Consider the following 15364-nt stretch of genomic DNA (forward strand, 5'->3'; position numbering starts at 1 on the left):
CATTTCTCCGTCATAATCGTTTGTTGACTGTTGTGTGACGGCAAATGCTGCGGCTGCAAGGCATTGTGGGGCAGCATTTTCTCCTATCCTTTCGGTAAGGGAGGTCCAGTGGTTCCTAAGCTAAATGAGGTTATAAAGGAAGTTTGAAACCTCCTTTCCTTTCATTTAGAGAATTGGAACGGCACTTATCATGGCTGCCAGTGACGTACTTCCGGGTCATTTCACTTGGTTAGGAAGGTTCCTAAGCTAAATGGATGGACTATTGGAACGCAACCTTAGTCTAAGTTCTCAGTGGGTCTCAAACGGTTTGGTCACCATTTATGTAAACACATATTTCCCTTTGAGAGGGTAGTGATTAGTAAAATTCGCATAAATAAAACAAATTAAAAAAACTATAGGTGAAAAAAGGTAAGATACACTTTTAAAACTTGTTGAGAGCTAAAACTAGTCTTTGCTGCTGCCTCAAAGAGGAGCAGGGGGAGAGGAGGGAGACAGGAGAGGCTGATTCAGGAGCCCAGACACACTCACAACTATAAATGAACCAAAAATAAATAAACAAGTTTCAGTGTTTTTTCATATTGGAAATGGTATGCTATTGGTTATGGCCATGATGTTATGATTATTGAAATGTATACAGTTCTGTTTCATATAGGTGTTCCCATAGATCTAGTCTCTTTATTTTCCCCTCAAAATGCACCAGATTGATGCATTAATCCAACATTAAAAATCTGCCCCGGACCCCCCTAGAGGATTTGAGGTCCACCCCCACTTAAAATCACATGGACAGGTTCCTAAATACATTTACAATTGTATTTAAATAGTAACCCATGCCCAGGGCTATCACTATGGGCAGCAAGGCTGTAAATATTGACAAATAAATCCGGCAAAATGGCACAAATTGCGGTCCGGCCCAGCTACCTGTTCGCTCTGCCATCGCGTGAAGGGTCTGCTCACAAGCGACCTAATGTTAATGTTGTTGTTGCGCCTCTCCTCCACCTCTCCTTACCGCCCACCCCCCCAAGTATATTTCAGATCTGTGGGAAACACTGTGAAACAAAACATGTGGCAGAGGTGACAAAACAAATACAATATTAAAGTTTAAAGACATTTTACATGAGTATGAGTAGCAATACTATTCAATAAAAATAAAACAAACTAAACTGCCGAAGTACAAACAATGTAGCAACAACATTTAAAGTATATCATAAAGAGTACTCATTGGCTGGCAGTTTGCCACAGCAAGAGTTTTGGATGATCACTGGTGTAAAGTTACTGCATTTTTTATGTTGCATTCAGCTAAGCAGCAACTTTTAAATAGTTAATTTCCTATCTGTGGCTTCATATTTTGTAAACTGGCCCCTTGATTTGTGTGTTAAACCCAGGTTAAACCCTGTTCTCTAAAGAAACTAACTATAGCTGTAAACGCGATTAAATTAGGATTAAAACATTTGTATAAAACGGTGGCTATGTATAAGTATCTAAAAAATAATGCTTAATTAATGGTAGCCTATACTTTCCATCACTGATTAGCAGAATTAAAAAAACATGAATCAATTAATCAAGAGAATAACATCCTAGTTCTGTAGTGTTATTTGTCCATCATAGTTGTTGTTGTTGTTCCTAGATGTTGTTTATTTCTGTGTATAATGAGAGAATGCATAAAAGGCAGGCCCATTCCAATTAAGATGATTATGAATATTCGCCTAGATTTGGTTTTGACCATGTTTTGTTGCTGCAGAGTTTTCATTGTCCACCTATGCTTATTTTAATGAAACAGTATGTAAGTCCTATTACTTAGTCTTAAACGCATGTGCATTTTGCTGGCACTCACCTCACCTGCTGGAATGAACTAAGCTATTCGTCTAACTTGAACTCAACCGCATTCACATCATTCATACATCATTCATAAAATCTAACCAGAATGCCCGAGTCCTGACGTCATCAGCGCAGAAGGGAAAAAAATATGTGACGTAGAATCCAAGATGGCGGCTCCCCTTTCCACGATGAAATTTTGGAAGCCGGGTAAGTACGCTAAAAAAGAATAAATCGGGCATTTATTGTTATTTTCCGGGGTTGGTATTCAGTAACGGGCAGCTGCTTGTAAAGTTCAGTTAGTCTCGGTTTCCCTTAGCTGCTTTCACAGCAGCTGCGTGATCTCTGCAGCCAGTTCAGCCCGGGTAACGATAGCTCTGCGGAATCAAAGTAACCATGTAACCTGCCAAAATAAAACGCATGGGCTATGAAGCGGAAAGTACGACAGCTACGTGCAGACGTGCAATAAAATAAGGGGGTTTCAACACCTATAGGTGCTTTATTTTAAGTCTTAGCTTTGCACTAAACCCTTTCACCATCTGAAAGACTCATTCTGCTCATATAAATAAATAAAATAAAACATCTTATCTTTACCTCCACCATCTGCTCTGCCCCAGGGGCTGAGGCTCCGGGGATTACTGAGGAGCGGGAGCTCAACACAGAGACCACCGGCTCTCCCATCATCTTCAACCCGCACACTGCCCTCTCCATAGAGAAGCAACGACAGAAACTCCCCGTTTTCAAGGTTTTACATCGCCTCTGAACATGCAAAGATGTTACATTAGTGTGGGAAATGTGTTGAACTGTGTGTAGTGTGTATTTCAGTGATAAACTTTGTATTAATTGTGTCCTATTCAGCACAGAAACAACATCTTATACTTGGTGGAGAGCTTCCAGACTGTCATCATAGTTGGTGAGACAGGATGTGGAAAAACAACGCAGTTACCCCAGGTTAGTGCAGTAGTATAAGTATAATTTCAACCATGGTACATTGTGGCACAATTTAAGAAATGCTGGACACCAGTACACCAGTTTTTACATATTTGCCTAAGCTGAAGCAAAATATCCTCAAAGTCACATATCTAACAGTCAAAGGCACAACATTGCTGCATTGAACTGATACCCTTCATGTGGCTTTACTCCCACCTTGTTTTTACATAACATTGATGCTTAGTTGGCTCTTTTTTTTAAGAGGGCTTTGGACCACATCAGCCATTGTATGCAAAGTCTGCTCCTTTGCAGTCTCTCTTTTGCTTCCTTCATCTTTTTTGATCTAACTATTCTTTCATCTGATTCACTTCAGTATCTTCTGGAGGCTGGCTGGGCAACGGAGGGGAAGGTGATCGGAGTGACACAGCCTCGTCGTGTGGCTGCTATCTCTGTAAGGCCTCTACTGATGTCCTCTGTTGCCGTTTGCCAAATGTAATTTCTCTTCAATAAATGTAGTTCCCACTGAAAGACACGTGCCAAATTCTGTACTTCCCCCTCTTTCCTGCTGGTAGGTAGCCAATCGTGTGGCAGAGGAGCGAGGGGCCCTGGTCGGACATGAGGTGGGATACACCATCCGTTTTGATGACTGCTCTGATCCTCAAGCCACAAGAATTAAGGTAATTCCTGCCAGATGTTTGAAGCTTTCATCACAAGCTGTACCCGTGTTTGGGTCATTTCAGTACTTAATGTGCGTTTGTGTTTCAGTTCCTTACAGATGGCATGCTGGTGCGGGAGATGATGGCTGATCCTCTTTTGAAAAAATACAGGTAAGTGATTGTAATTATGATATTATGTTAGCTTTTTTCAAATCCCATAGTTTAACTTGTCATAGAAGAACAGGCACTGGTATTACCAATACCATTAACAGTGGCTCTGTTCATTTCAAGTGTCCCTGAGGGTTCTGATAATGACACCCTGAAGCAGCTAAATAAAATCAACCCCATTATTTTACACTTTTTTCCCTTTCTGTGACAGCAAAAAATGTCCCTTGTGAATAAAGTCATTTCTGTCGGACACGAAAACTGTATTGTGTCATTAAAAGTGGTTTGGATTTACTCTTTCTAACTTTTGTATTGTGCTGTTATCCTTAGTGTGTTGATGCTAGATGAAGCGCATGAGAGAACTCTGTACACCGACATAGCCATTGGTCTACTAAAGAAGGTAATTCCTGCTGATTCTGAAAAAATTACACTTGAATATTTAACTTTCATTCATTCTAGTATCTATACAAATAATCCTAGTAAGTTGTAAGTTGTTTTCCGTTTTAACGCTGACTCTCCTTCTCGGTTCCCACTGTTTTGTACACTCCTGATTCTTCTATAGATTCAGAAAAAGCGGCGAGACCTGAGGGTGATTGTGGCCTCTGCCACTCTGGATGCCAAGGTGACAGCATCATTAAGATGAGCAGATATGCCTGATAAGCGAGAACAAAAACAAAAAAGACAGAAAGGGGAAAAGTTGGTGTCAGGTCGGATCACATTGAACTGACATCTGCGATACACTGATGAAAGAACTGACACAATCGGGCCACGGCTGCGCTCAGCATAAAAAAAAAGCTAAAATGCCATATCAGACATCTACTGTCTGTTTGAAAAGACTTTGATCTATACATGCACATTATTTAGTTATACTTCAGTAGTAAGTTGCATACTTTTTAAAGATGTCGGATTGAGGGTACAGAAGTTCTTCATTGATTGTTTTAGCTGCAAAACATTTGTAAAATATCAAGGCAAGGCAAGTTTATTTATATAGCACTTTCCAACACAAGGCAATTCAAAGTGCTTTACAAAAAATGAAAGACATTAAGAAAAAGGCATTTAAAATCAGTCATTAAAAAGAAAAGCTAATAAAATAAATATTAAAAGAAAAAATACATGGATAAAAGTTTCAGTGCAGTCTAAGATATGAATAGTTCAATTAAACATTAAAAGAAAAAGTACATGGATAAAAGTTACAGTGCAGTCTAAGATATGAATAGTTCAATTAAAAGCAGCGACAAAAAGAAAAGTCTTCAGCCTGGATTTAAAAGTAGTCAGAGTTGCAGCGGACCTGCAGGTTTCTGGGAGTTTGTTCCAGATATTTGGAGCATAATAACTGAACGCTGCTTTACCATGTTTAGTTCTGACTCTGGGGACAGAAAGCTGACCAGTCCCTGAAGACCTGAGAGATCTGGATGGTTCATAATTTAGCAGGAGGTCAGAAATGTATTTTGGGCCTAAACCATTCAGTGCTTTATAAACCAGCAGCAGTATTTTGAAATCTATTCTTTGACACACAGGAAGCCAGTGTAAAGACTTCAGAACAGGAGTGATGTGATCCACTTTCTTAGTGTTAGTGAGGACTCGAGCAGCGGCGTTCTGAATCAGCTGCAGCTTCCTAATAGATTTTTTAGTGAGACCTGTGAAGATACCATTACAGTAGTCCAGTCTACTGAAGATAAAAGCATGGACAAGTTTTTCCAATATATTCTTTAGGTGATAGTAGGCTGATTTAGTAACTGTTTTAATGTGACTGTTGAAACTCAGGTCAGAGTCCATGACTACACCTAGATTTCTGGCTTTATCTGTTGTTTTGAACATTGCACACTGAAGCTCAGCGCTAACTTTTATACGTTCTGACTTGGCTCCAAAAACCATTACCTCAGTTTTATCTTTGTTTAATTGGAGAAAGTTCTGACACATCCAGTCATTGATTTGTTCAATGCACTTACTCAGTGTTTGAATTGGAGCATAGTCTCCTGGTGAAATCAGTTGATAAAAAGTCTGTTTACTTTCACTTTATATATAAACATGTTTGCTTTAAACATGATCTACAAATGCCTCATTAGTGCTTCCTTTACTAACTGAAGTTATCACTATTATCTACAGAAATTCCATGACTTCTTCAATTTGAACGAGTCCGGGGATCCCAACAAGGACACGTGTGGAATTCTGACCGTGGAGGGACGCACCTTTCCAGTGGACGTCTTCTACACTGTCAGGTAGTCAACGCACATAATCCAATGTGAGGAAAAGGTGTTTCAGTAGTATATTTTGTTTCTCTAACTCTCAAGGGTTTTTTGTTTGTTCTCAGTCCTGTCCCAGACTATGTAAAGGCCACAGTGGAGACAGTGCTGAAGATCCATGAGACGGAGGAGGACGGAGATGTCCTTGCTTTTCTTACTGGACAGGTTAGTGGCAATTTAAAACTACTTAATATTAATTTGACAGAAGCAGGGGTAGTAGACATTAAGGGTAAAATTCCACCGGCCCAGAGAATTTTATTCTCACTGGCCCCACCATTGTAACCACTGGCCCGGAGCATTCGTTCAAAAAAATCGACTAATCATGAAGAAAATTAACACATTTGTTGCAATAGTAATTTATACACAAACTACATTACTACTTGTACTACAACATTTGAATCATCAGGTCTTCCTCATTTTCCTCAATTGTTCATATTTGGTTTATTAAAATAATTATATTGTGGTCATTGTTAAAAAATGTCTGCTATTATTAGGAGTATTATTATTAGTATAATGCGCTTTCTGCCTTCCTGTCATTAGGAGTTAGAAATGTAATGGCTATAGATTAGATTAGAACCTTCATTCTCCTAAACTGCTGGGACATTTCCCTATAGCCAATACCTTTATATGTTCTAGTCAGCATAGGTCGGCATTGATGTACAGAGCCGACAGAAGACCTTGTTTATATTGGCATCATATTGAGAGGTGCATCCAGTGACCCGTCATAAAACCAGGAAGTCAGCTGCTGGTTCCCTCGACAGAAAGCAATGGGATTTCTCCACAGGGTTTTGGAAAATAGCTGGAAATAAGGTCTGTGGAAAACAAACCTGTTTGATAAATGCACGTTTTGTTCAGCCGGATAATCTCCACATGTCTACCCTACTTTTATAATTTTCGAATCATAAATCTAATCGATAGATTATAAAAGGGTTTTAGGACGCGTCACTGCACCACTAGAAGCCAACTCCATCGATCAAGCTGGCTGAAACTTTCTCTCCCTCTTCTTCTCATGCTCCCTGTCACTCTCCTTTAACTCCTCCGGTGACTTTCTTTTATTTGAAGATTGTTTTTTGCCCGGCGCTTGGCCGGTTACCGCTGGTATTAAAAACATTTTGGCGAATGGTTAGGTGGTGCGATAGTCTGTAGTGAAGGAGCGCGCTCCCGCTCACAGGAGCCTGCTCGCGCTGCGCTCCCTCCGCAGCAAACAGCTGTTTGCTTTTCACCCAACAACAACCGCCTCACGAAACGCTATGTTGTAGCGTTAATAAACAAAACAATTTAACAAAATGGCTTGTCAAAATACCAATACCACAGGACCATTTTTTTTTGGGCAAGTGGAAAGTACGGTATGCTGGCCCGGGGGGTCTGAAAAGTGCTTCCGGGCCAGCGGGCCATTTATAATGTCGAGCCCTGCAGAAGGAATAGATGGCATATAATAACACAAGCATTCCATTTGTTATTTCATTACTATATTTTGGCATGGTCCGTCTTTTGTCTTTGTCTAGGTTACCTTCTTTTTATTGTCTATTTGTATATTTCACCTTAGGAAGAGGTGGAGAAAGTGGTGTCCCTTCTGCAGGACCAGGCCAGGTCTTTGTCACGAATCGGCATGAAGAAACACCTGAGGATTTTGCCCATGTACTCGGGTTTACCTTACGCTGATCAGATGAAAGTCTTTGAGAGGACTCCGCCCACTGTTCGCAAGGTGAAGTCGCTGCCATTATTCTAATGTGTTTAATAGCCATTGAGTTACATTAACAGTCTAGGTGTCAACATAGGAGACGATAACTGGATACATTGTGTGATATACAAAACACTTATTTCTTTCTTTTGTTTCTTGCAGGTTGTGGTGGCCACTAACATAGCTGAGACATCCATCACTATAAATGGGGTTGTGTTCGTCATTGACTGTGCTTTTGTGAAGCTGCGAGCGTATAACCCGAGCACTGCCATTGAATCTCTGGTGGTAACTCCAATCTCTAAGGCTTCCGCCAGCCAGAGGGCTGGGAGAGCCGGACGAAACCGTCCTGGGAAATGCTTCAGACTCTACACAGGTATGTGTTGGTTTTCAGGAATAGAAGAAGGATGAAAGTGTTGTAGAATATAGTCTGTGAGCGGAATCATGCATTGTTAGCATTTTAGGCAATGTGTAGTTCTATCCTCCTCCTTCCACCCTCTCTGCCTGTTTTTTTCTGTCAATTTTCATTTCCCTCCCTGTGTTTCTTATTGCCTGTGTTCCTTTCTTCAGAGGAGGACTTTGAGAAACTGCCTGCCTCTACTGTGCCAGAGATGCAGCGCACAAATTTGGCCCCTGTCATCCTGCAGCTGAAAGCGCTAGGCATTGACAACGTGCTGCGGTTCAGCTTCCTCTCGGTGAGTATCTTCTCTGCATCCACAGGGTGGCTGTGATGTGTTCACCCACTGTGACAGGAATGGTACTTTGCATTTTAATTAGCGAGAATGTCCCTTAGCCTCCGGGGAATAATGCACAGAAACCATAAAATTAATGCAGTCATTGTATGTTCCTGCTTTACAAGATGTAATGACAAGACTTCACAAGTAAAGGCAGTTCCTTATTTTTTTCTGTCTTAAACATTGCAATTGTAAAATGTAACATTATATTTAACAATAACTTTGCAGCCTCCTCCAGCTCAGACCATGGTTCAGGCTCTGGAGCTGCTCTACGCTCTCGGAGGTAAGAAACAAGCCGTCAGCAGGGCAGGATAGTACAAAGGGAAACTGTCCTTCAACTGCAAGACCTGTGTACAAAATTCTGTCGGCAAGCATCTACAAGCTAAGGTGTCCTTGCACATGATGCAGAATCTTAACCAGCTGTGTGTCTTGGCAGGACTAGACCATTACGGACGTTTGACTGATCCCATGGGTGTGCGGATGGCAGAGTTTCCTCTCAGCCCCATGTTTGCCAAGATGCTCCTAGAGTCAGGAACCTTCGGCTGCTCCAAAGAGATTGTTACCATCGCAGCAATGATGCAGATTCAGAATATATTTGTTTTGCCGGCCAATCAGAAGAAAGCTGCCGTAAGTGAAAACCGGCTTTCAAAATAAGCGTGTTGTGTATTTGGCAGAAATGCTTTGTCAGCATAACAATTATCCAATTTCCGCTATCGCACCCTGCAGGCTCGAGAGCACAGGAAATTTGCAGTTGCTGAGGGAGACCACCTCACCATGCTGAATGTGTATGAAGCATTCATTAAGGTATAGTGTGTGTGAATGTATGTACAATGTATAGCTCAATCAGTGACAGTGATCACAACACTTGGGGCTAGCGAACTCAGCAGAATGAGGGTTGACTATAATCAAACAATGAAACTTTTTCGTCTTTACTGCAGCACCAGAAGAGCTCCCAGTGGTGTCAGGAACATTTCCTCAACTATAAAGGTCTGCTGCGGGCTGTGACTGTACGAGAGCAGCTCCGGCGTCTCATGAACAAGTTTAAGGTGCCGCGGACTTCCAGTGAAGGTTTGTTTGTTTTATATTTTTTTAATGTACGGTGGGATTGTGTCAGTGACATATTTCATTTCATTTTTATTTGTTCCGTTCATGGTATGTACAACTTAATGTATAATAATTGTTTACAAAACATGTCTCTGTAAATACACCATTGAGCGAAAAGGAGCAGGGAGAAGAAATATTCGTATATGAAAATAAAAAGAAATAGATGGTCTGTCCTACATATTTCTTATTCACAGCCAAACATAACAGTATAGTAGGATAACAAGACAAACACAAAAACGTACTACAAAAAATACTTAGTTCCCACTTGATAGTTAACGGAAAGAAACAAAACAAAAAACAACAACACCGAAACATCACATGCACAAGGAAAAGTGCAACACCCTCATCTGAGTCCTACTGGAGAAGAAAGGGGAAAGCGGCGGCTCATCATCATAATAATAATAATGGGACCTGCAAATAAAGAACAGACATCACAAATATTTACCAATATTAAGGACTAACTCATGTTCTAATGATGGTGCAAAAGTAGATGTTTTTTTTAATGATACAAATGTGTGCTACTTAAATGCACCTTTTGCTTCACTGTCATAACTAAAGTAAAATGGCCATTTTAACAATTCCTTGCTTGTTTCTTGTGCACAGGTGATCCTGATGTGATCTTGAAGTGCATTGTACTTGGGTTTTTCTCAAATGCAGCACGCATTCACCATTCTGGTTCCTACCGGTGAGAGTGCTCCTTTTTATCATCTATAAAATGTCTAAGGATTATTTTCAGTTTTTCATCCATTTGCAAATCACATGACTCATTCTCATATTCACTTGCAATGACAGGACTTTACGAGACGATCGTGAGCTTCACATCCACCCCAGCTCTGTGCTGTATGGAGAGAAACCTCCAAAATGGTCAGTGCATTTTCTTCTGCAGCAAGTTTCCTTTGCTCCCTTATTCTTGAACCTTTATGGTGTGCAGAGAATTTGCACGCATTCAGACTTCTATCTTACTTTGTCTCCTTTTCAGGGTGGTTTTCAATGAAGTGCTGCAGACGGCAAAATACTACATGCGCGATGTGACTGCTGTGGAGTCGTCCTGGTTGGTCGAGTTGGCCCCTCACTTTTACAAGCAGGCCAAGGTAGGTCAAAGAAAGCTCCTCCGACTTGATATTTGTGTATGTGGCTGTTGTGCGTCTTTTGAAACGTGAGTTGAATATTAAACGTTAAAGTGAGTTAACTATCTGTCTGATTTAACATGACCTGTCCCTTCTCTCTTTTAGCATGGTTCACTGGCCAGCAAGAGGTCCCGGGTCCTCTGAAGCTCTCCATCCTTTCGTCATGTTAAGACTGAAGACTCACGGGTATAAAAGGAGAAACACCCTCTCAAATTGCCACTGTGCCCCTCTCCATCTCATTGTATATACAGATGTATTATGAACTGATTGTCCATGTCCACCTGCACAACCCCTCCACACTATGTGGCCACGCTAGAATGGGATGAAGTTGATACATTTTTAGAGTTGACATTAATGTGACTTCATTTGGAAGCGTCTTTCTTGATTTTTGGAAGTAATGTAGTGTACCTGTGATGGAGTAAATGGTGACGAATGTAAGATGAGACCAGACTGTTTCATGTATAGTCACGTAGTTCACTTCATTCATACTTGTACATAGTCCGAGCAGGCTCAGGTACAGGGAACGGCTCGTATGCCACAGGCTTGTCCTCACCTGGTTCTTGGCTTAATTATTTTTTTAATCGCTGTATTTCCTGCTGCATGATGGAGAACGAAAGTCAATGGTATGTGAGGATGATTCCCTTTGAGAGACTTATGGCTTACTTTGTTCTGTTTAATTTGCGTCCCCCTAGCCTGGGTGCCTTTATGTTTCTAACTGGTTCACTTTATCTCCAATTTATTTTTGATTTCTTAACTTTCTGCACCTTCATACAGAATGTAGTAATATATATTTTCAGGAATTTACTGCAGAAGGAAACGCATTTCTTTATCTTTTACATCTAATAATGATACTGTGAAAAGACCGCTTTACTTTTAGATCCTCGTTTTCCATACATAGTGGCCTTGTTACCACTCTGTGCCAATTATTATTTTTCAAACTATTTCACATTTCATTTTCAGATGAAATGTGTAAATACACCCAAGCATTGTAAATGCAAAGCTGTGAAATCAAAACTAAAAATGAAGTGCCATTTGTTCCTGTGATGACATAAAGTGCATTCAGACATGCATCCAGAGCTTCAAAGAAACAGTAGCATTTATTCGATCTAAGCCATCTCTTTTGTCATAATAATTGCATTTCCTTTTACAGTTTGTCTCAGTTTCGAGACAGACCTTAATGTAATTTTGTCCCGTTACTGTCAAAACCATCTACCAGGTGTTCAGTAAAATGGCAAATTATTTGAGACTTCCATTCCATATTGACAGCATCTGTTCTACATTTTCCGCTTACGTTTTTATTTGTTTTTATATTTCTTCAGAAGTATTTGGCCCTGAAACCGCCAGTGAGCAGTATGTTAAAGGTTTGTCATATGCTTAAAAATCCATAAGGTCACTGTCACTAAACGTTTACTTCTGCCTGCATGGTTTTTCATAAATCTTGTTCTTGAGGTTACTACTTTAGCTAGATTCAGTGAAACTGTAATCAAACCACAGAACACACTGTACCGTAGATAGGTAAGCCAACTCAAATTTAGATGGATATACAAAGGAATTACCTTTGCATGTTAAATGGTACTCTGATAGACTATACACTTACGATCACCTTCTAGGACTTATTGAAAATAAAAACGTATTAACTTGTTTGTGCTGATACGGAGTATGTATGCAGTAATCTGTAGTCCTGTGTAATTGCTCACCGCTGAGATAAAAAAACTGTCACCTGCCATTTCTTCCTTACATGTTCAAATAAAGCCTTATTGTCATGCACTCAGTGTTGGCTGATGATTTCTTTTTTCACCCACCCAACTACTGTTATTTTACTCTTATGAATCATACTGATGCTTTTTCATGCAGTTCAGTGTACCATTTTGCCAGGAGGTGTCACTGTTGTACTACAAACTGTGCCCAATTCAAATGACTCAAATTATAATTGAGTGAAAGGGCATTTATGAGTGTCTATGTATTAGTTCCCTTTTTGATAAGTGTGTAAATTAAAAAATGGTTGTTTTGACTTAGGTTGATGAGCCATTCATCAATTTAGAGGTGCAATATGGTTAACACATGGACTTAAATTAATATATTTAATCAATTTATAGTAAGCATATCTGGGGGCATGTATTCTTCCATACAAAATAAAGTGGTGCAATTACTTTGTGGCAATTTTGATAATTACATTATGCACCACTAAAACCAGTGGTGAAGGAAGTATTTAGATATTTGACTGCGGTCAAGTAGAAATACACAGTGTATAAATACTATATTACAAGAGAAACTCATATTTAAGTAAAAATTACATTATACTTAAGTATTGGCAGGAACCAATTTAAACTAACTAATATATGAATATTCATAATGCAGAATGGCTCATTTTAGATATTGGATTTGTATTATTGATTTAATAAAGGGATTATCTCTTATATTTAAGAATCATTCATTGTCAAATAGGTGGAGTGTAAACAAACAAAAACAATAGTTTGACAGACAATAGCCTGCATTTTTAACACAATGTGACGGCATTTAAACATTGTTTATCAACTTTGACTTTTGGGAATGGGATGTTGCATCTGGTAAAGGTTGGGTATTAACAACTAAATAAACTGCAGGGTGGTTTAACACAACATCATGTATCCTATTTGTTAGGTGATTTCATTTAATCTGAATCGGCAAAGTAGTTAATAACTTGAGTTATCAAATGAATGTTATGGTAAAATGTACCCTACAATATTTTCTCTTAAACGTAGTGGAGTATAGAGTAGCATACAATTAAAAACATTTAAGTAAGGTAAAAGCGGGCCTCCTCAAAATTGTACTTCTGTACAGTCATTACTTACTAGTAAATGTTCTAACTTAATTCCATCGGTAAAAGCAATAATTAAAAAGTGTCTGCTGTATTCTTGGCCCAACTTGGGTCTAAGAGAGATGGAATAAAAATATACACCTTAAATTATTCCGAACTATATTATCTTTACATGGTAGTTAACAATTTCAAAGAATCCACTAGAGGGCAGGTGAAGCTCTCATCTACTCAGCAGCTGTAGTTCACCTTTCAGCCCTCAGTGGAAGCACTGAGCTCACTATGGCTAAAAAGCAGAGTTTAAAGAAGAAAAAAAGGCGCCAATTTTACCTTAGCTGCGTACCCAAGATGCTTTCCTATCACCTGAGTGTCGTGTGGGATTAATGTCTGGTTGTTTATGTGATTACATAATTTCATTTTGCGTCATGTCAGTTTGCACTACCGGATACGTGAAAGGGTGTTTCAACGCTGATAAACCTCAAATGTGTTATGGGATGTCCAAAAAGTTTGTTTACAAGCATCTATTGAACTGACATGTTTTCTTTCCATGTGCACTGGTCAGCCCATTAGCTACTAGCCAAACGTCATGGTTAGCCAATTTAAAATGGCTGCCGTTTGTTTGCATTTACCCAGAGCCATATAATAGAAGAGTTACGACAACGGAAGTCCAAAAACGGTTATCGTCACGTGGTTCATGTAGACGAGGATCGTTCCCCGGAAGTTCATGGCGGGCAATGTGAATGCATTGATAACAGGAGATAGAACTACGATTTTTGGTAATTATTAGTGAATAAAGGTTTTGATTTGCAATATTTATACAACAAATCGATATGTGTATGTATTAACATCAATATGTTTTAAAAAATAAAATAGAATTTGCTAATATTAAGTGATAATATTAGGATTAGTGTGAACAACTAGTTTACATGTTAGGCTAACAGTGCCTTGGTTAAAGAGCCTGTTGCTGTTTATTTATAGCTTTGAATTCTTTAAAACCAATATTATCTTCTTAAACTTGTATGGTAGTCAGGAGCATCACTTTCTAATGTTTATTGATATATTTAGAGGGAGGGGATCTGAAGTAATGCTTTAAAATTCAGATTAGATTAATGTCTACCATTTTCTTAAATTCATGGTAGTTTCAGTAATCCCATGGTAATTGAGGACACAAGTTATCTAAATGACTAATGTCATCTTTATGACTTTCAGAAAGGACAGGAGACCGACAGGTGACTATCAAAGGACTAGCAGCAGCAGCATGATGATGATGATGATGTTAAATGTGTTGTTTTAGGAACATCCATTGCAAATACATGGAATTCAATAAACATTGAATAGCATATCATGCAGTTTGTCTGTGCCTTTTCCTCCTTGTTGTCCTGGTTTGCTGTGCTGCCTCCTAGTCGCCACCATGGTTTGCTGTGCTGCCTCCTAGTCGCCACCATGGTTTGCTGTGCTGCCTCCTAGTCGCCACCATGGTTTGCTGTGCTGCCTGGGGATGCTCCAATCGCTCAGAGAAAGGAGTACGAATGTACGGCTTCCCCACTGACACAGAGCGGAGGAAAAAATGGCTGGCTCAAGTCAGCAGGAGCAATTTCACAACCAACAGCAAAAAAATATGTGAGGTAATTATATACAAACACTGCATTTGCACTTTTTCACAAAATGAAAACCACACCATTAGGAAAGCTTAATGTTTTGTTTAATACAAAAAACAGGGAAAGGCTTGAAAAACACAGAGTTGAGACTCAGGGTGCAGGGTGGGGGTCTCAGTGCAGGTATTCAGGCTCCATTGAATCCCCCTCTGGTTCTTGTGCTGAAAGAGGGATAAACAGACAGGAGAAAGGGTTATACACACCTATATAGCACACCTATTGGATGGGAAATTGCCTTGGGGAGATAAGGTGTGGTCTTTGTTACCAACTGAAGTTATGGAACTTTATTATTTGTGAGTTTAACAAAGTATGACAAATGGCATCAGTAACAGATGTGATATGAATTTCTATAAAGTTGTCTCACATTCTTGGTCATATTTTATATACAGTATGTAATGAGTATAACATGTCCAGTAAGTATAAAGTGTTTCCTAATACTGTGTATTCAACCACTATGGAATATGTA

General features: G+C 39.5%; 1 protein-coding gene across 1 annotated transcript; it reads left to right on the forward strand.

Moving 5' to 3' along the window:
- Positions 1-1869: 1869 nt before the first annotated feature.
- On the forward strand, positions 1870-12220 carry zgc:158828 (probable ATP-dependent RNA helicase DHX35). The gene is made up of 21 exons (XM_034207500.1): positions 1870-2022; positions 2430-2557; positions 2671-2763; positions 3116-3193; positions 3315-3419; positions 3508-3569; positions 3894-3963; positions 4126-4185; positions 5670-5782; positions 5875-5971; positions 7353-7511; positions 7650-7860; positions 8055-8179; positions 8447-8501; positions 8655-8845; positions 8945-9022; positions 9157-9286; positions 9926-10007; positions 10115-10186; positions 10302-10413; positions 10555-12220. Exons 1-21 carry the CDS (start codon positions 1983-1985, stop codon positions 10591-10593), a joined length of 2100 nt encoding a protein of 699 aa, XP_034063391.1. The 5' UTR covers positions 1870-1982; the 3' UTR covers positions 10594-12220.
- Positions 12221-15364: the final 3144 nt, after the last annotated feature.

Source organism: Gymnodraco acuticeps, unplaced genomic scaffold, assembly GCF_902827175.1.
Source record: "Gymnodraco acuticeps unplaced genomic scaffold, fGymAcu1.1, whole genome shotgun sequence".
Classification (NCBI taxonomy): domain Eukaryota; kingdom Metazoa; phylum Chordata; class Actinopteri; order Perciformes; family Bathydraconidae; genus Gymnodraco; species Gymnodraco acuticeps.